Source organism: Taudactylus pleione, unplaced genomic scaffold (genome assembly GCF_031769625.1).
Source record: "Taudactylus pleione unplaced genomic scaffold, aTauple2 ptg000018l, whole genome shotgun sequence".
In the NCBI taxonomy this organism is placed as follows: Eukaryota; Metazoa; Chordata; class Amphibia; order Anura; family Myobatrachidae; genus Taudactylus; species Taudactylus pleione.
The window spans coordinates 11,138,292-11,159,100 of record NW_028284420.1 but is presented as its reverse complement, the minus strand read 5'-3'; the positions used below and the strand labels follow the sequence as shown (position 1 = coordinate 11,159,100).

General features: G+C 42.5%; 1 protein-coding gene across 1 annotated transcript in view; it reads left to right on the top strand.

Annotated features, from left to right (window-relative positions):
• SYCP2 (synaptonemal complex protein 2) overlaps positions 1-20,809 on the top strand; it is a 457,471-nt gene that overhangs the window by 346,332 nt on the left and 90,330 nt on the right. Inside the window, exon 33 of the mRNA XM_088482789.1 lies at positions 8,428-8,626. Within this exon, the coding sequence (XP_088338915.1) occupies positions 8,428-8,626 (199 nt within the window). The remainder of the gene's footprint in view (positions 1-8,427; positions 8,627-20,809) is intronic.

The following is a 20,809-nucleotide window of genomic DNA, read 5'->3' as shown; positions in this document are numbered from 1 at the left end:
GGAGTTTATTGATTGCGTAGAAAGGAGTTGGCGGTTGGAGATTCGTTTGTTGGTTAGATTTGCGTTTTTTTTTTCCGTTATCTTTGTTGGTTTATATTTTTGGGACCTCGTTTCTTGATTTGGTAAGTTTTGTGAAGTCTAACTTTTGTTCAATTGTTGTTTCATTGTGTTTCTTATTTTTTGTAATTTTTGGATCCATAATTTCTTATATTTTAGATTTTGTTTATTTTCGACCCAAAAGACCTTTTGATTTTGACTCTTATATATTTGCTCTGGGTAAGTCCATTTTTTATCTTGTATTTGCAAACTAATTAGCGCATTTTTAGTAGTTACTCTTGTGACTTGTATTAGCGAACTAATTAGCGCATTTTTAGTAGTTACTCTTGTGACTTGTATTAGCGAACTAATTAGCGCATTTTTAGTAGTTACTCTTGTGACTTGTATTAGCGAACTAATTAGCGCATTTTTAACAGCTTAATAATCATTCTAACTTTTTGGTGGTTTCTCTTTCGCTTTTTGTGCCAACATTTCTACCCATTTTGATGTACTGTGTTAAATGTCGCTTTGCTGTTTTGCTAAATGGGTGTTTGGCATATTTTAACTTTGGTCTAGCACAAAATTTGTAAACAAAAATGCACAGAGTGAAATGTGTCAAGTAATTTTGGTGTTTATTTTCAGTTTGGACGTATCATGACAATACCCCGGCATGTAAGCAGCAATGGATGGTATCATCAAGCTAAGTTGTTTTAATATAGTTTTGGGGTGGGTCAAAAGCCTTACTTTGAAATCTTTGAATTTCAGGTTGATCTGGGGCGGATTGTTCTGGCCATGCTCCCGGAAGCCGACCAACCTCAATCTCGTCCCAGGCGTAGGCATCGTAGGCATGCAAGGCCCCAGATATTTCGAACACGTGTCACCCTTTTTGGAATGCCCGATGATGAGGTTTTAAGACGCTACCGTCTACCTCCCAAAATCATCATAGACACTCTCTCATTAATAGAAAGTGATCTTGAGCGGCAAATTGACAGTCCAACAGCAATACCACCACTTACGCAATTTATGGCGGTGTTACATTTCTGTGCCTCAGGATCGTTTCAAACAACGGTGGGAATAGTGGCGGGCATCTCCCAATCCTCCTTTTCCCGGATCCTGAGGGCAGTGATGGAGGCACTTTTCAAGCACCTCCATCATTTTATTCAAATGCCTTTGGATATGGGTGCCCTTAGTGTGGCCAAGGCCAATTTTTACCAAATAGCTGCCTTCCCACACATCATAGGGGTTGTGGATGGTACTCACATACCACTTCAGCCTCCAGCCCGGCTGGAGGCCATATTTCGAAACAGGAAACACTATCACTCCCTGAATGTAATGGTGGTATGTGATGCCTCCCTCCAGATCCTGTCCCTGAATGCTAAATTACCCGGAAGTGCACATGACTCCTTCGTCATCCGGCAATCAGGGATATGGCACAAATTAACCAACCTACAAGCTGGTGATGCGTGGCTTCTGGATAAGTGGAGACCTTTAGTACATAACAATGTTAAGCTTGATACACAGTGTTCCTGATGTTGTCAATTCTTTTCCATAGGAGACAGTGGATATCCTTGCATGTCCTGGCTGCTCACTCCTTATTTGGCTCCCACACCAGGCCCACAAAGTGCATTTATTTCCGCACTTACAGCCACCAGGCAAGTGGTGGAGCGCTGTATCGGCCTTTTAAAAGGCCGATTCAGATGCCTCCACCGCTCTGGTGGCGAGCTCATGTATTTGCCGGATATGGTGTCGAAAATTGTGGTCATGTGTGGGATATTTCACAACATCGCCATAAGGAGTGGTGTCCCAATACAGCCAGAGGATGCCTTACCTGAGGATGGCCCCCCCGAGGTTGGTCGGAGGTCAGTATGTGGGGGGGCCATACGCGATGATGTGGTGGCCAGATTTTTTAGGTAAGTTTTAACAAAACAGTGTTTAAACCTAATGTGTTTGTGTTTGTTTGCGAACATCTAATTTTGTTTTCTTTTTTTCAACATCTTCGGTTTGTTCACATAATCTTTGGCACTACAACGCTCACTACTTCATGCTACCCTTACCAAACCTGGATCTGGTCATTTTGGGAATATATTCTGGAACCCATATCGCAACGCCATGTTTGTGGAATCATTTTGGCATGGTCCTTCCTCAACCAGTTCTTGATTTGTTTTTTTTTGGTTTTTTTTTATTGGGTATGTGTTGTATTTGAGATTATCACTGTGTGTTTTTTTTGTGAGTGACCACTTTGATTTCTCAGTTATGTTGTGAATAAATGTTTGGAGAGTTAAATGTTCTTCCTTTTTTTGGACGTTACCAGCAAGTTTAACCAGGTTAACACACCTTACATTTGACTAAGGGGTAATCCAGTACTGACGCCAGTTGAGCAAAAATTAAATATGTTTTCAGGTTCCCAACCCACACCAAAAGGAAGCCTGTCCAATCATTTGGCTTTGTAAGATTCACCTAAGCAGCTTGCCCACCAACTAGGAACCTGTAAAATGTAGAAATATCTAATTTACACTACACACAAAAAGGGAAATGACATTGTTACTGTTATGTGTTTCTTGAGGGTGTTTTACATACAAATACAAAACCCAATCTAATTTTTAAAAAATGCAAAACCTTGCAGGAACAGTCTACTTATGTCAGGGTTAACTATCTTTGGTTTTGAAAAAACGAATGAGGCAGAACGTATATTAGAAATAAACAATTTATTTTGAAAAAGATAAAAACCAAAAAAAACTACTGCCGAAGGATGCCAGACAGCCGGTCAAGGGCCACAAGCACCCCAATTACATTTTGGCGCATGTGTGCCACACAATCTTCGACCTCTTGCCGACGCCTCTGTTCCTCTGTGGGTGAGAAAAGTGTGTGGATTAATCAAACAATAGGGAATCCACATTAAAAAAACAAAAAACACAATGAAATCACTCCAAAACCAAAATTAAAAAAAAAGGGGTGCTGCAAAAATTACAAGGCCTATGTAGAAATACCCACAGGTGTGATATGTGTATGTTGAAATCAGCAGGAAGAGGTAAAGGCAAACTGCTAAATCACCAAAAAACAACCCAAAATTCACGAATAAAGGAACGACACATGATTACATACAAACAGTTTGTGGTTAAAAAAAACGCAAAAGAAAAACATACCGGTAGCCAAAACGGCAGATCCAGAAGTCCCTCCATCTTCATCCTCGGAGGAGCCTTCATTCCCCAAAGAACGGGGCGGGGTTATCACGGACTCCGGGGAGGGGGTAATTGGAAGAGGGGTGGTTGGAGGAGAGGGGGAAGGGGGACGGAGGGGAAGGAGGCCCGACAGTTCCGGGAGAGGGTCTTGGAAGGCTTGGGAGGAGGGGGGAATAGGGGAATTATTTGGGGTGGAGTGTTGGCTGGGGGTGGGTGAGAGTGGGCGGGACCGCCGTCTGGCCGGACGGTGACGGCGTAGTCTTGCCTGTCCCCCTAAAATATGTCAAACAAATTGTGGTTAGTTTCTGGCCAAATCCTGGCCAAATAACATTTTAAAATCACCCACCACCAACAAAAAACATGCAAATATGAGTAGAATGAATATATCAGAAATAGAGGGAAAACATGGTCATGCAGATATGAGGAGAATGAATAAATAGGACAGACATAAAAACATGCACACGCAGATATGATGAGAATGAAAAAATAGGACAGACATGAAAACATGCACACGCAGTTTGCCCCACAAACACAAACATGAAAACCACAATACATAACACTTACTTTCCACTATCTGCATGCGAAAGCATGCCAGCAAGCGGGGCGTTCGCCGTTGCAGGTCAGACCACCTGCGCTCCAGCTGGCCGATGTTGCGGCTTGAGCCGAAGGAGCGCAGGCGGGCCCGTGCCTCCGCATACGCGGAACGCTTCTGCCGGTTGGTGATGGGTGGAGGCTGGCTGGTGATACGCCGATCCATCACCTCCGTTAGCACCAGCAGCTCGCGCCTGGTGAATGCGGAGGCTCTCATGATGGCAATGGTGTTTTTCTTAAAATTCATTTTTGATAAAGTGTACCAAAAATTTCTGATTGGCTAATGTATCTTGGAAATTAACAGGAGCAATTTTATTGGTTAGTGTATGAGTCATGTGTTCGACAGGGCCAGAAATCTCTCATTTCTCAGATCCCTCATTTAATACGGTAGTTTGTCTAGTTTTTAACTCTTTCAAAAAGTCCCCACATATTGGAGGGGAGAAACGCATCAGTGGACATGCGATATTTGCTAATGTATCTTGGAAATTAACAGGAGCAATTTTATTGGTTAGTGTATGAGTCATGTGTTCGACAGGGCCAGAAATCTCTGGAGAGTTATGATAGGCTTGATGCAGTGACATGCGTAAGCAAATTTAAATAAAGAAATGAACCCCGGGAAATATGCGGGGATCCACAGCAATAGAACAATTGTTTCATTGTGGCTAACATGTTTTTTGAGCAATAAAAGCGAATGTTTAAGCCGTACGTATTCTGCGGGTAAACACAAACACGGACAAGAGTAAAGTTTCTTGCATTGTGTTGAAAAAAAAAACCCATTAAGCTAATTGATACATTGATTGGCATGATACGATTGATGGAGGTAGGCAGAATAAAGGAGCAGGTAATCGACATCTGACATGGCCACTTCCGGTTTATACTTGTGCGTGCGTTCCCTTCAAGCCATTTCGGGGATGTACGCTCGCTATTTCGCACGCTCGTTAGTTAGAGGAGGGGTCGTCTGAGTTTGGGGAGGATTTTTAGATGCGATCGAAAATACGAGCGAGCCCTTGAATTTAAATATTTTTGTACGTACGCCTAACGTACGTGCGCCCGCTTGCGAGTGGGTCTGAATGAGGGCCTATATACAATAAATGATCGTTCTAGATTCAACTGAAGGATTAAATATGAGAAATCATCAGTGTACCATACACCAAAAAGGTAAGCATAAATGATTGACCGACTTCATAATACTGAATTTTAAAATACATAATCTATATTATAAGAACGGGAAAGATGTTGATAAGAGTATTTAGATATTTATTGTAAGTACCACTATTTAAACTAGATTGAGTATTAACTAGGGAGATGGCATACAAGTCTTAACCCCTTCACTGTAGATGACAAGCGGGGAGTCTGATGTTTCAAATTATGTGGTCCACTAGTAGTTATCGTCTACTGATCACCAGACAATATCACCCTGCTCTACAGAAAATAAAAGTTTTTATTAAATGGGTGGGAGTGCCTGATTTAGAGTTGTACGCTAATGCATCAGCAGCAGAATTTGTATTGAGACGCCCACCAGAACTCTCGTAGCTGCCCACAAATGCAGCATTTGACGTAGATCCTCAAAACATCGACTCATCGAGTGAGTCTATGGTCACTCAGAAAGGACATTGTAACTGAGACAATGGAGCTTTGTTCTCTGCATGTGCGATCGCAGATGCTGGCCAGTACATGCCCTGGAAACGGCCCCGACACGCCTGCGTTCTAGCCGGAACACCCTGTAACCACTCACAAAATGGTCTTATTTCTGTCAATCAATTGAGAGTGAATCCTCTCAGCGAGCACGAGCGCATTTCATTGCATGGTGTGCAATGCGGCTGTGACACATTCACAAACCACTGATGATCGCTGAACTGCATGATCATTGGAATATCAGTCAACTCTGAAGCAGGCTTAATGTGCCCTATTAGGCACATTGTAAATGTGGTGGCATATGAAAGAGAGGAGTCTCCTCTTTCAAATTATGTGGCCCTCTTAGCAGCTATTGTCTGGTGATCACCAGAAAATAACGCACAGCGCTATGGAAAAAAATAGTTTTCCATAAATGGGGGAAGAGTACGTTGTGCCCTATCTCCCCATAGTGGCCCACATACACATGGGTCTACCCTGTCTTTTAAAGAGTGAAGTCTTTCTTTCAAACAATGTGCTCCCTTGGTCATAGTTGCCTACTCTCCTGGAACCTTTTGGAGGCTCCCGATTTTTTTGGTGTAGCCCCCCACACCCCAAAAAGAGTAGTCACTTCTCCCGCATTCTGCCCTTTTCCTTGTGAAGTGGGGAGAATATTTCCGGGAATCAATGGTCCATCGAGAGGGAGTGCAGCTTAATGGTGCTATTCTATAATAATCACGTAATTTGGCACCGCACTTATTCAAATATGAGTGATTAGTGGCATTTCATCATGCAGGGGCAGGGTCTAATGATGCAAAAGCCCGACCCCACCCCCATCACTGCCCACCTGCATCTGCTCTCCGGGCTTCTCCAGAAGAGGACATTTGAAATGTCGGTAAGTATGCCCTTAGTAGATATTGTCTGGTGATCACTAGACAGTTACTGAAACAGTACACAAACAATAACATTTTCCACAGACGGGGTTCTAAAGCCTTTTCCGCCCCCATGTGATCCCTCATTTAATACTGTAGTTTGTCTAGTTTTTAACTCTTTCACATATTGGAGGGGAGAAACGCATCAGTGGACATGCGATATTTGCACCCCTTATTTGTGAATCCAGTAAGCTATTGATGGAGCAATCCGTGTTCATCAGCATCTTATTTTAACGGATGGCATATTACCCCAGGAGGTTTCTCAGAACCTGACTGCTGCACCTGGACTAATGTTCATTATTGCAATCTAAGGAGACCGAACTATACAGCAGCCGAAAGCTATCCAGGGTCCCGACTGCAGCGGTACCTGCATCGGGAGCCTATTAATCATCTAAGAGTGGATAACTATCCGGAGGGCATATCTGCACTATAAGAAGAACACCTTTTGCATATGGTTCTTTCAACAACTATGTTTACTGCCGTTTTATAAGATGATTCCTGCGAATGTAGATGCTATTTGACTCACAAGCAACCGATAATATACTGGGAAAAGGATTATAATACGTTCTGCCTGCAGAACATTCAATTGGAGAAACTGTGTGCCTGATGTAGCATTTCTGTCATAGTGGATTCTCGAGATGTGATACAATTTTATATTGAATTGTGTATTTTTATCTTATAAAAAGAGTTATTTCAATATTATTGTTTTTATATTTGTGGAGATTAAACTTTTATGTAAAATTGCTCCTCGACTGGTATATTATCTACCATTTCCAAACCTTATTAGCCCTGTTTATATATTTTCTTATGTGTCTAGTTTTTAAATTGGTAGGCCTTGTTGGGGTACTGCCTGTGTAAAAATATTAAGTCACTGCAGGATTGCCAGTTAAGATAGAAGATGGAAAGAGTAAAAAAGTCAAAATTAAAATCATATTTACTCACTGTACTGTAGTCTCATATGTCTCCTGTAACTAAAGAAAGTGAAGGGATATTGAGAATAATTTTATGATATGTATCACTATCTAAATGACACTGGACCTCATTCAGACCCGGTCGCAAGCGCTGAGCGCTCGCAACCGGGTCGATGTTTAGGCCCTGCCGCACTGCGTGTGCGCAAGTCCGGAGCAAGAGAGAAATTCTCTCGCTTCGGAGCTCACTTCAAAAGGGGCGGCTGTCGATGTTGATCGACAGCTCGACCCGTTTTGTAGGTGTGGCGGGGGGTGGTTTCACAAACAGAGGCGTTCCTTAAGGAACGCCTGCCGTTTTGTGGGCGGCCGCACTGACATCAGTAGTGATGTCAGTGGGGAGCTTCCTGCTCCCTGGGGCTTGCGGTTGCCGAGACCCAACCTTAGGGTCTCGTCGCAAGCCCCGATGGTTGCCATGGTCTTGACCATGGCGACCATAAACCTGGTTGGTCGCTAAAGCTGTGGGTGGTAACCCACAGCTTAGCTAGCGACAAGGTGGCCGCACTTGAAAAGTCAAGCGGCCGCCCTCATTCAGATAGAGCGCTCGTTTCTTGAGGGCCATTGTTTTTATTACCTTGGTAGAGTTGCCTCTACCCCTTTATATTCCCATGTATTCTAAATTCTACAGTATGGCAGCAATGTCCGGAGATACACCACATTCAGATATATTGGACCATAACCACCTTTGTGATATATAACATCTTTGTGTATTATTAATGTATTTCCTCATACTGAAACTTTAGGCCAAAGCACAATCTTCACCAAGAACTTTAAAAAAATCTTTTGCAGGAGAAAATGACTTGGCAGCCACCCACTAAATGTGCTTTTTTACCTTGTGATGCTCAAATATTGCATCCTGCAACACAGTTCTTTTGAGCACCATATGAGACATGCAAGTTCACCTAGTCCTCATTCAGCAACAGTGGCTGTGGCTTCAGCCAGATCCTCCCAGAAAATGCAAGCTTTTACACCCATGTAAATACCGCCAGCATGAAGCAATAATCCATGATCTTTTGTTTAAAAAGGCCAGAAGCTGAGAAAATGCATTCAGCAAGCTGTTGAGTTATGTTGTATTCTTATGCCCTTATTTGAAACATTATTTATTGTTCTCAGGATGAATTGCAAATTATTAAGAAGCCACTATCCATAGAAAAGCAGAAGAAGCAAGAAAATCACAATTCTAAAAAACATCGGAAGAACCCATCAAAAACAGAAGACAACTCAGTTACTAGCAAGATGGAAAAGCCTGTGTACAAGAAAATTCCAGCATCTCCTATCTGCTCAAGTCCTGAATCTATTGAACAGATTAGAGGTGAGCACAAATACCTGTTTTAACAAAAATTTTTACATTTTGAATGATACCAGTAAAACAATATTAATATTCTTCTAGTTATAGGTTTTCTATATAACACAGTGTTACTTTTTATGATTAATATATACAGTATACTTTATATATGCATGTGTGTGGGCATGTTAATTTATTTGGCACTGCACCCTAGAAATAAGAATTACCCAAGCAAGCAACTGAAATTTTATAGTTTTGTCGTATAAAATGATAGATTTTTTTTTTTTTTAAGTTATTACAATTCTAAAGTTTCACTTTTGAGACTGCCAGCAGTTTTGTGGTGATGGCAAGCTAGTTATACAATAATTCTTGTTAAGTCATCTTTTGTCCTTCTGAACTGTTTCATTTACTGCAGCAATTTATCTGATTTTTTTTTGTCACTGTATTGAGATCCAGTAAACGTGGACAAGTCATACTCAATCTTCTGTGCCGTCTTGTATTTTTATATGCAGGTTTTAACATCATTCTTTAGATAAATATTTTTTCTTACATGCTATAGGAGACAATGATGCTGGGTACAGAGAGTTCAACTAGTAGTATGGACTCTGTTTAATGTTAGCAATTACTCCCTATAGGAAACTCAGTTCTTTTTATTGTATCAATTTTTTCACTGCTGGCTATAGCTGTAGGATGTGTGTCTTTGATAAAGCTTCACAGAACGGAAGCGAAATGCGTTATGGGACTGCTACAAGGTAGAGGACTGCTACAAAGTGTTACTATTGTTCTCTTGGTACCGGACACTGTTTCAATTCCACGGAGAGCCATAAGCGCTATTCAAATACGCTGTGACTGAGTTTGCTGACTTGGACAGGGACGGAGAAAGGTAAAAGGTGGTCACGTGCTGACTTCATTACAGCCTTAGGATTTTCCTACCTTTGGATTACCCATCTATCGGTCCGTGTATTGGGGGACATTCCATCAACTGCCCTTTGCAGCTTATCTAATAAGCACATATAAAAAAGAACCCCCTGATTTCTATTGAGTCACTGCAAAAAGGTTCACTATAGAAGATCACATATGAATTGATCTATCTAAAAACCATATAGTTCTCAATCTTCTATAGTGAAACTTTTTGCAGTGACTGAATAGAAATCAGGGGGTTCTTTTTTATGTGTGCTTATTAGATTAGTCTGTACAGACTTCTTAGTTAAAAAGGCTTTTTTATTGTATATTTTATTGTAATATTGATGTATCATATATATATATATATATATATTGTGATAGGATCACTGGTAAAGTGGTCTGTGACAGGGACATTTATCCCGGATTCCTGTCTTTTGTGTTTTAAATCCCCAGGAGAAAGTCTGCAGTGTAGCAGGCTTGAGTCTCGGCTTTTTGAAAAGCCGGTTTGGGACCTGGGGGTTGTGGGTGAGAGGAGAGGGAGGGCTCCACCCACGGCCACTCCAGGTTTTGGTTCTCGCAGCCTGGTAACAGGCTTGTTAGGGTTTTCCACCTGAGAGTGGCCAATATAAGCCTAGTGTGTTTAGGGCTGAGTGTCTCACTTGGGAGAGCAGGCAGGGAGTTTGCTCAGAGACACTTGAAAAACCTATTTGTAAGTACTGTGCTGTGCTTTGTTGCTGGCGAGGGCATTAGGCCCTGCCAGGTTCTTGTAGTGAGGGAACTACCTGTGAAGTTAGTGCCCCGACAGGGCTAGGATTTATGTTTATGTTTTCTTTATGTTATTTCTGACATTGTACAATAAAGACTGGCGCCGACCAGCTTGTACTTGCATCCAGACTGGTGTGCTGCTTCCAATCTACACCCCAGGACAAAATGGAGGAAATTATTAAGGCCTTGCTCCAAGCTACAGCAGCTCAGCAGGAATCTACCAGAGCTCAGCAGGAGACTAACAGACTTCAACAGGTCGCCATTGAGGAAACCCACCAGGCCTTAGCGTAAAACAGCCAGGCCATAAGAGAGGTGGACAGCACCTGGTCGCCCGGCCCAGAGATGTTAATACTGGTCCTCCCACCACCACTCACTCCGTACGAGCCAGTCTATTCCTCCAAAAGATGACTTCGGGCGATGATGTGGAGGCCTATCTCGCTGCATTTGAAAGAACGGCCGAAAGGGAGAGTTGGCCCCAGGAGCAGTGGGCAAGTCTTGTGGCACCTTTTTTGTCTGGGGAGCCACAAAAAGCATATTTCAACTTATGCCTGGCTGATGCCAAGGACTATAAAAAACTAAAACAGGAGATCCTAACTCGCTTGGGAGTCACCACCTTTGTTCGTGCCCAACGGGTCCACCGCTGGGAGTTCCATAAGGACAAGCCTCCACATTCACAGATGCATGACCTCGTCCATCTGTCCTCAAAATGGCTACAGCCCGAGACGCTGACGGGACCACAGATCGTGGAAAGGGTCGTGATGGACCGGTACCTGCGATCATTACCCGCGACTCTGCGCAAGTGAGTGAGCCATGCAGACCCTAAGACCGCGGACCAGTTGGTCGAGCTAGTGGAGAGGTACGTGGCGGCTGAGGAGCTGAGGAGTATGCCCCACCAAGCCCCGATGGCACACCGGCGAACTCCCACAGACACTGGTAAGACTGTTCCAGGGGAGAAGGGTGCTGGGCGGTGGGATGTACCTAAGACTGAGGGTGTAGAACGTGGAGACAGGCCTGCCAGGCCAGGAAGGTTCTTGCCCCATAAACGACTAGACATTAATATGATTCAGTGTTTCCGGTGTGGTGACTTCGGCAATATTTCCGCTAATTGTTCACTTACAACTGAACCTATGCAATGTGATACTGCTCATGTCTTCCGCAGGGGGTCTTTCTTTGCACAGACAGCCTGTACGGCTGACCGGCAGGCTGAGACTGATAAGAACATGTGTGTACTCACTGTAGATGGCAACCGAGTAGAGGCACTGTTAGACTCTGGTAGCTTGGTGACACTTATAAAAGCTGAGCTGGTGAACCCCTTGAGGCATAAGGGGAAAACTGTTGGTGTGACCTGCATACATGGGGATAATCGATATTATGTTACTGCCGAGGTGAACATCGAGACACCATGTGGCTCTGCTATAGTTTCTGTGGGTTTGGTGCCTGGTCTGATGTACGATGCAATATTGGGGAGAGACTTTGCTCACTTCTGGAAATTGTGGGAAAGCCGTTTTGTTCCAGAAGTGAACAACCCCAGTCCACTTGAGAAGGTTGTCGATATAGTGGAGGAGGGAGTTTCTTCTGAGTCAGAGTTATTCCCTTTTCCTACTATGGTTGGTGAACTAGAGAATGCGGAGCGTGACGGTGGCCCGCCAACTGATGTGCCTCCCATTGAGGTGGGAAGTGTTGTTGGGCCAGTGGATCGTCTGCCTGATTTAGAGGTCAGAAGAGAGGTCTTTGCCGTGGAGCAGTTGAATGACCCTACTTTGGTAAAAGCCAGGGAGAATGTAAAAGTAGTTGATGGTAAACCCGTAGACCCTGATAGTCCTTTGTCCTATCCCCACATGGTAATGTGTCAGGATTTGTTATATCAGGTGACTAAGAAGGGGGAAGATATTGTGGAACAACTAATAGTTCCCAAAGCCTACAGAAGAACAGTGTTGGATCTGGCCCATGGTCATATAACAGCAGGCCATCTAGGGGTAGAGAAAACCACTGAGCGAATAATGCAGAGGTTTTTCTGGCCCAGGCTTCATAAAGAAGTATCTGACTTCTGCGCATCCTGCCCTGAGTGTCAGTATCATGCTCCCAGACCACATTTTAAGGGTCCACTAGTTGCATTGCCTATTATAGAGGTGCCAATAGTGAGAGAGCACCTGGAACAGGCTCAACAGGCACAGCAGAGGGTATACAACCGCAATGCTCGGTTACGCAGCTTTGCTCCTGGGGACAGTGTTAGTGTTGGCTCCCACTGTGGAAAATAAACTTTTGGCTAAATGGCAAGGCCCCTTTGAAATTTTAGAAAGAGTGGGACAGGTCAATTACAAAGTTTACCAGCCGGGGAAAAGAAAGCCGGAACAGATATACCATATAAATCTGTTAAAGCCCTGGAAAGATAGAACGGTACTGTCGGCCGTCCGAGCCCCTCCAGTAAATCCAGGGCCCTTAGTTCCCGAAGTGACAGTGGCAAAAACCCTGTCGGCAATTCAACAACGAGAAGTCAAGGAGTTTCTGATCAGAAATAGGGTGCTGTTCTCTGACGTACCTGGGAAAACCTCGGTCGTTAAACATGACATCATCACTGACCCAGGGGTTAAAGTTAATCTAAAACCCTATAGGTTACCAGAAGCACAAAGGGAATCGGTGTCGAAAGAAATTAAAAATATGCTAGAGTTAGGGGTTTTTGAAGAATCACATAGTGAATGGTTAAGTCCCATTGTGTTGATTCCAAAGCCCGACGGGAGTGTGCGTTTCTGCAATGACTTCCGAAAGTTGAACAGTGTTTCAAAATTCGATGCCTACCCGATGCCACAGTGGAGAAGGAGGCGTTGGCCATAAAGTGGGCGTTAGAGGCTCTCAGGTACTGCTTGGTTGGAAGAAAGTTCAAATTGATCACTGACCATGCCCTTTGAAGTGGATGTCCGGAAATAAGGACAGTAATGCGAGAATTACGAGATGGTTCTTGGCGTTACAAACTTTTAAATTTTCAGTGGAACACAGGCCAGGGGGCCTGTTGTTTAATGCAGACCCGTTGTCACGCGTTCATTGTTTGGGGGCTTTAGTTGTTCTGCCCCATAGGTCGAAACAAAGGGGGGGGATATGTGATAGGATCACTGGTAAAGTGGTCTGTGACAGGGACATTTATCCCAGATTCCTGTCTTATGTGTTTTAAATCCCCAGGAGAAAGTCTGCAGTGTAGCAGGCTTGAGTCTCGGCTTTTTGAAAAGCCGGTTTGGGACCTGGGGGTTGTGGGTGAGAGGAGAGGGAGGGCTCCACCCACGGCCACTCCAGGTTTTGGTTCTCGCAGCCTGGTAACAGGCTTGTTAGGGTTTTCCACCTGAGAGTGGCCAATATAAGCCTAGTGTGTTTAGGGCTGAGTGTCTCACCTGGGAGAGCAGGCAGGGAGTTTGCTCAGAGACACTTGAAAAACCTATTTGTAAGTACTGTGCTGTGCTTTGTTGCTGGCGAGGGCATTAGGCCCTGCCAGGTTCTTGTAGTGAGGGAACTACCTGTGAAGTTAGTGCCCCGACAGGGCTAGGATTTATGTTTATGTTTTCTTTATGTTATTTCTGACATTGTACAATAAAGACTGGTGCCGACCAGCTTGTACTTGCATCCAGACTGGTGTGCTGCTTCCCTGCTGCTGTGGGTGTGTGTAAGAAAGGAGTCCTTCTACCCAGGAGAGGGACCCCCTAACCTGACTGTGTCACAATATATATCTTGAATTTCATTTCTGCCATGTTAAGCTATTGCTAACATTTATTATATAATCATTAGCACAACACAATTACCATTTTGTGTTTCTTCGTTTACGATCATTATTTGGGTTTATACAGACCCATAGGTGTGTGCAGCCTCTTTGTATTATTTATATTACTCAGCTCTATTAGCGCCAGGCTGTGATATATCCTTTGATGCCTGCATTTTACCCCACTCTCTCAAACGTTTACCGTTTATCATTTTGCGTCCAAATTCACACTACGACTGCAGTCTTAAATCCATTGCGACAGACACCAACAAAAGACATGGTCAGTTAACATATATAGCACGTTTATTAATGAAAAACACACACATACAGTAATAAATATATATATATATATATATATATATATACATAATAATGTCCATGGATCCGGCACTCCCTGCAAAAAATAATTATGTCTGTACCCCGTTGCCAGCAACAGCATGGTTAAACAGACAATGCAAAAAAAGAAGAGAAAAAGAATGTCCTCTTTGTTGGCGCACTGAAAGTATATATAAAATATAACTTTTATTTCATAACAATAAAATGTACAAAAACTACTGACGTGAAATATGAAAAAAGAAAAGTATGAATATTAAAATGAATAAAATGGAATTAAATAAATATGTGTGTCATTATTAACCCAATAATACTGAGGGTACAGTAGATCAACAATCCTCGTTGTTATTATGCTTTCATTTTACACTGAGATCCTGACAGTAAAACAGGCAGACCTTTCAGCCTGTGTGGAATAATGTATCCAAAAGTCGTAATAACTGTGTTACAAAAAAGTATCCACTATATATCAGTTCTCTGGTAATGAAACAATGTTGCAATTCGAGTCACTTCAGGTTAAATTGTGCTACCATATATTACACCAATAGATGTCACTATTGTTTAAATAATCATAACTTATAATGGCATTAAATGTTAGAGAAATATTGAATATAGTTTGAATAAATGAATGATGTTAGCTCAAACTGACATCCCTTAGATTTTACTGTCCTAACATGAAAATATAATCCATTGAAAATTTGATCAGTGAATAGCTGTGTATGCATACAATATACAAGATGAATTGGGCATTGGTAAAAGAGCTAACGACATTTATAGAACTGATAATGATATCGATGCGCTATATTATATATTATAAACAGCACAAAGATATCACGAAGACTGCTGTGTGCCGCTGAAATGCACAATTGAAAATTATGTTATATATAAGCTTCTATGCGTTAAGCACGATTAATTCTAAATGAGTATGCTGCTGACAGGAGCGCTAAATTAAATATATAGAGAAAATATCTGACTATTCGAACAGCATGGAGGAGTTAAAGCTTCCTGCTAATTGGTACTGATAATAATATATCAAATGCCTGTCTCATTAGTCCTATATATTTATATATTCTGCGCTATTGATTCTGCATAGTGCATGTAATCGAATTCATGCTGATTGATTCCAACCATGAAACGTGCGGTGCACTTCCCATTCACTGTAATGGTGTATTAAGAGTTATTAACTACAAGACTATTGGTATACACACTGCATGCATGTACAGTCTCTATAAAGCACTATCGATCCTAAATCAAGTGCCCTGAATCAGCTATAGCGCTGTTAATATGTGGATTATATAAAGTAAATCAAACGTTGTTTATAACCTGATATCATACGCAGGATTAATAATTATATCAGTTTGCTATAGATGTCTTGGTATGATCTGAATATTCCAGTAATTACTGGGAGTGATGTTAGCATATAATGTACTGGAGTGTACCTTTATTGCTGTGCTGTGCTTTGTTATGAAAAGCACCAAGATGTCATTATGGTTACTATGTGCTGCTCACATGCACGGTGCAAACCATATGTTCGGTGCTATTTGTTCTGAACAGTGCACACAAACACATTAATGCTAATCTATTCAAACCGTAATACACATGGTGCACATTCCCATAAATTAATTGTATCAATATATTCAGCGCTGTTAATTTCTAAGTTTTACCCACATGCACACTGCATGTCACTCTAAGTTTAAATATTAAGTACTGACAGTTCTGAAACAGAGTGCTGCTAAATGAATGCACTATATATTAATGCCTCATTAAAGTGTTCAGCTTTGTAACAGGTACAGATGGTATACCTGTTAAGTTACTGCCAATGAATTCTGGAAAGCATAATAATATAGTCTAATCAAATCATATAACGATTACTGACATCCACATCATATTAGATATATGGAACACAAAGTTTTATAACCAAACATTATTGTGACACAACGAAGATAGGTGTATCTATTAAGTAACTAATTTGCTCTGGGAGACACACAGCAGAGTAGTAAAAACTACTCTAATGCCGACGTACGTTTCACATCTACTAGTTTTATTTAATTCCATTTTATTCATTTTAATATTCATACTTTTCTTTTTTCATATTTCACGTCAGTAGTTTTTGTACATTTTATTGTTATGAAATAAAAGTTATATTTTATATATACTTTCAGTGCGCCAACAAAGAGGACATTTTTTCTCTTCTTTTTTTGCATTGTGTTTCACCATTGTCCTAGGCAGCACCCCCAGCAATTTGACAAATAATATAATTTGAGACTAATTAAATTGGGGCAATTATATCATAAATATATCTATACCTACTGGTGCATAAGTTTTTTCCCCGTTCCCTTTTCCTTTATAAACTGGTTAAACAGACAGAATAGATGCGGCACTCAGGGGTTTCAATAGATCACACAATACCAATTTTTCCTGGGGTCAACGTTTCAATGACTGTCCTGATGAAAATGCCCAGTCACTGAAACGTTGACCCCAGGAAAAATTGGTATTGTGTGATTTATTGAGACCCCTGAGTGCCACATGTATTCTGTCTGTATATATATATATATATATATACACATACACACACAGTGATATACTGGGGTCATTTAGCTCAGGAAATAGGTCAGTGGTGCAGTATCTAGGTGAGTAATAAGGGGCCACATGCAGCTTTCAGGTTAAATGAAATAAATGGTGCTTCACTGTCATCTTGCAGGGACAAATTAATAAATGACCCGTGCAGGGTACTAACCCACTTCTAGGCCCCCCTCAATAATGGGCATTAATATAGTCACAGTCTTAGTCCTGTTTCTCACAGGTTGATACACAGCCTCTAGTGGCAGCAAAGTCTTTCTTTTGGTTGTAGCTGCACCGCATGCAAGTATGGACACTGGTCTCCTGGCCTGTAGCTTGGCTGCTACATATTCACATACGCAGTCAGAGGTTTGTGGTTCTTCTTGCCTTGCTGCAAGTCTGGACACAGCCTCCTGGCCTCCCACTTGCCTGGCTTGGCACACTGGGCTCTATAGCTGCCACAGTCCCACTTGGACTCTCCACAGACAGCATAACTGGTTTCCACAACACCACCTGGGCTGTATACACACTTGTCTGCCTCAGTCCTCCTTTGGACTGAAGTCACTAGGCAGCCAATTGGTGTCACACCTCCTTTTTCTTCCCTGTGAGCATGTCCCTCCAGACTCGCACAGAATACATGGCTCATTATCGCCACCTATCTTGATATTTCCTCACATCCCCTCCCCAGCTCACAATGCCTTGGTTGTGCAATTTGGGACAAGGCATATTTATGGTGAAGTCCCTATTAATTTTTCTTATGACGGCCATCTACAGCATCCAAGATCATCCAGACTCTTGGGTTTCCCTTTTTCCTGACTTCATCGTACTTTTCATGCTTCTGTAAATTGCCCAGCAGTTGTGCGACAATACTTTCGCAAACATTTTCTCCATTTTAACACATTTCAAATAAAGCCTTTTACGCTTTTGCCATTCCCATACTTTTCTTTGAACATCTATCCTGGCATTCTCTACAGGGGCCTTCAGGGTGTATTTACTAAAATTCAATCTTAAATTTGATTTTAAGTTATATAAAATCAAAAGAAATCGAATCCAATCAAAATTAGATTTTACAGTGCAAATTCCACATACTGTACACTAAAATTTGATTTGAAGTTCGATTTTCAAATCGAATTAGATTTTGTTCTATTTGACTGATGATTTCTTATTCGGTTTTGAATGGAGAATTCAAAATCGAACATAACCTAACAGCTCAACCAGCACCAGGCTTTACTGAGCTGGTCCTGGTTGTGAAAATACGGGGGGAAAAAGACATATGGGTTCCCCGTATTTTCATGAACCAGCAGCAGGCTCAGTGATCCAGTACTGGTTCTAGAAATACAGGGAACAAAATGAGTAGTGGTCCCCTGTATTTTCCACAACCAGCACCGGACTCTTTCTAGCGGGGGGTGTGATGCCACAGTTGGGGTACCCTTTCACCAGGTCACCCGGCCAAAGCATTATCATCTGACCGCTAGTCAGGCCAGGGATTCCTGGGGAGGTGGGAACCCCTCGAATAACAGGGTTCCCGCTCCCCAGGACACCCCAGGCCTGGGCTAATACCCCAGGGATATCCCCTGCACCACTGGGCGGTGGGTGCCTGGTTGATTGTGTAAAAAATAGAATCAATAATAATGTGTTTTACAGTAGAACTAGAGTTCCCAGCAAGCCTCTCCTACATGCTGGTACTTGGACAGTCACAAGTACCAGCATGCGAGGCATTAAGGGCCTGCTGGTACCTCTAGTTCACCTATAAAATAAATATTAAAATAAACACAGGACACGGACACCAAAGGTTGTAATATTTCATTTTATATGCACTCACTCAATCCCTGTAGCCATTCACATTCTCACGATGGTTGCTCCTTCGGTCAGGCTGCGGGAGCTAAAGCTTCCTGCAGCCTGGCCGGTGCCTGGTCACTCAAGAGGCCAGGAATCTGCGTCCGCCAACGCAGACCCTGGCCTCATCCCTCTCAGAAAATGGAAGCGACATGCCTCCTTTTCCTGGGAAAGGTGACCAGGCATACCCCTGCTTCGTCCCCCAAGTGCCACTGCATGTGAGTCATGCTGCGGCTTGGGGTGTCTGTGAACAAGATTTCAGAACCCGTTCTGCACATGTGCAGTTCCCTAAACATCAGAGATGTGCGTTCATCCTCGGATGAATGTACATCTCTGAATCAGGTCCTGAGTCCATATGGGGACAGCATTCACTCATGAATATTCACAAGGTTCTGGAAACTATTTCACGCAGGGAGATCGAATAGATGTGATCCCAGCCTTTTATTATCACTGGATGCAGAAAAAGTATTTGATTTGACCTCTGAGACTTTTCAAAGATTTGGCTTTCCCATTAAATACATTCAAATGATTCAGAGAATTTACTATATACCTTCTACCCACATATTAACAAATGGATTTCTGTCATCTCCCTTTTAAATACACAGGGAACCCTGTCGCCATTACTATTTGCTTTGGCCTTGAGCCCTAGCTATAGCACTAAGATGTAACCCATTGTTTTCAGGTATACGAGTTCGTTCTCTGAAATTAACATGATCTCTTTTTACAGATGATGATACTTCAATTCTCTGACCCTATCAGATCTATTCCAGCAATAATGGATATAATCTCATTGTTTAGTTCCTTTGCAGGCTATAAAGTTAATATAAATGACTCTCAAATTCTCCTTTTATCACTCTCATCTTCTTCCTTAGATATTTTACAATTATCTAAACAGTTTAAAGTAACATCTCCATCTTTAAAATATTTGAGAATTTACATTCCTAATAGTCTCCATTTCCTATATAAAGTAATTTTCTGCCACTGTAAAGAAAATAATAACCTAACTAGACTATTGGAAGCCTCTACCTCTTTCCCTATTGGACAAGATTACCCTTACTAAAAGTGTTATTTTTCCCAAATTTATGTATTATATAAACATTGCTGGTAGCCATCTCTAAGACTGATAGTTGCCTTCTCTAAGGTTTTTAACATATTTATATGGCGATAAAGATAAAAACAAATAGCCAGGTTTAAAATAATACAATCAATAAGACTGGATGGTATGGGTCTTTTCAATATCTGTGCTTTTTTCCAGGCATCTTTGTTCAGATACGTAACAGATTGGTTACTTTGCCAAGAGCACCTTACTAACAGACCTCTTCTGGATGATCTGTTTCACCTGTACTCCCCTGCTGCTTTACTTCATTTACAAAAATCACTTATTCGCCACAAAGCTCAACATACTGTATGCTGCTTGGAAAACAATAAACAGAAAATTTAGGAGAGATCACAAAAGTACAGATTGTGGGCTTGATTCAGACTCGGTCGCAAGCGATGAGCGCTCGCAACCGGGTCGATGGCGGTCCACAGCGCATGCGCACGACAGAGCTGGCTCCATCGTGCGTATGCGCGAGACCCGGCTAGCGACGGGCAATCCGTTGCTCCGGGTCTCGCACCAAAGGGGGCGAGCTGTCGACGTTGAGTGACAGCTCGCCCCCTTTGGTGGGCGGGCCGGGGGGGGTGGCTGCCCAAACGGAGGCGTTCCCATGAGAACGCCTGCCATTTGGGGGCGGCCCCACTGACCGGAGATTCCGGCTCTGTTACAACCGAAATCTCTCTGGGGCTTGCGGCCACGAGACCCTACCACAAGGGTCTCATCGCAAGCCCAATGGTCGCGATGGTTTGACCAGCGCGACCATCATCATGGCCGCTCGCAATAGCTGTGGGTGGTCACCCACAGCTATGCGAGCAGCCAAGAGGCCGATCCAAAAAAAAAAAAGCCCAGCCCTGATTCAGAGCGAGCGGCTCTGAATCAGGCCCTATGTTCCTATCTGTTGTAATCCTGAACCCCTCTTCACAACTTCTGGTTCGTGTTGTGGAAAAGCAAAGGTCTAATTATCATCAAAGATGTCTTT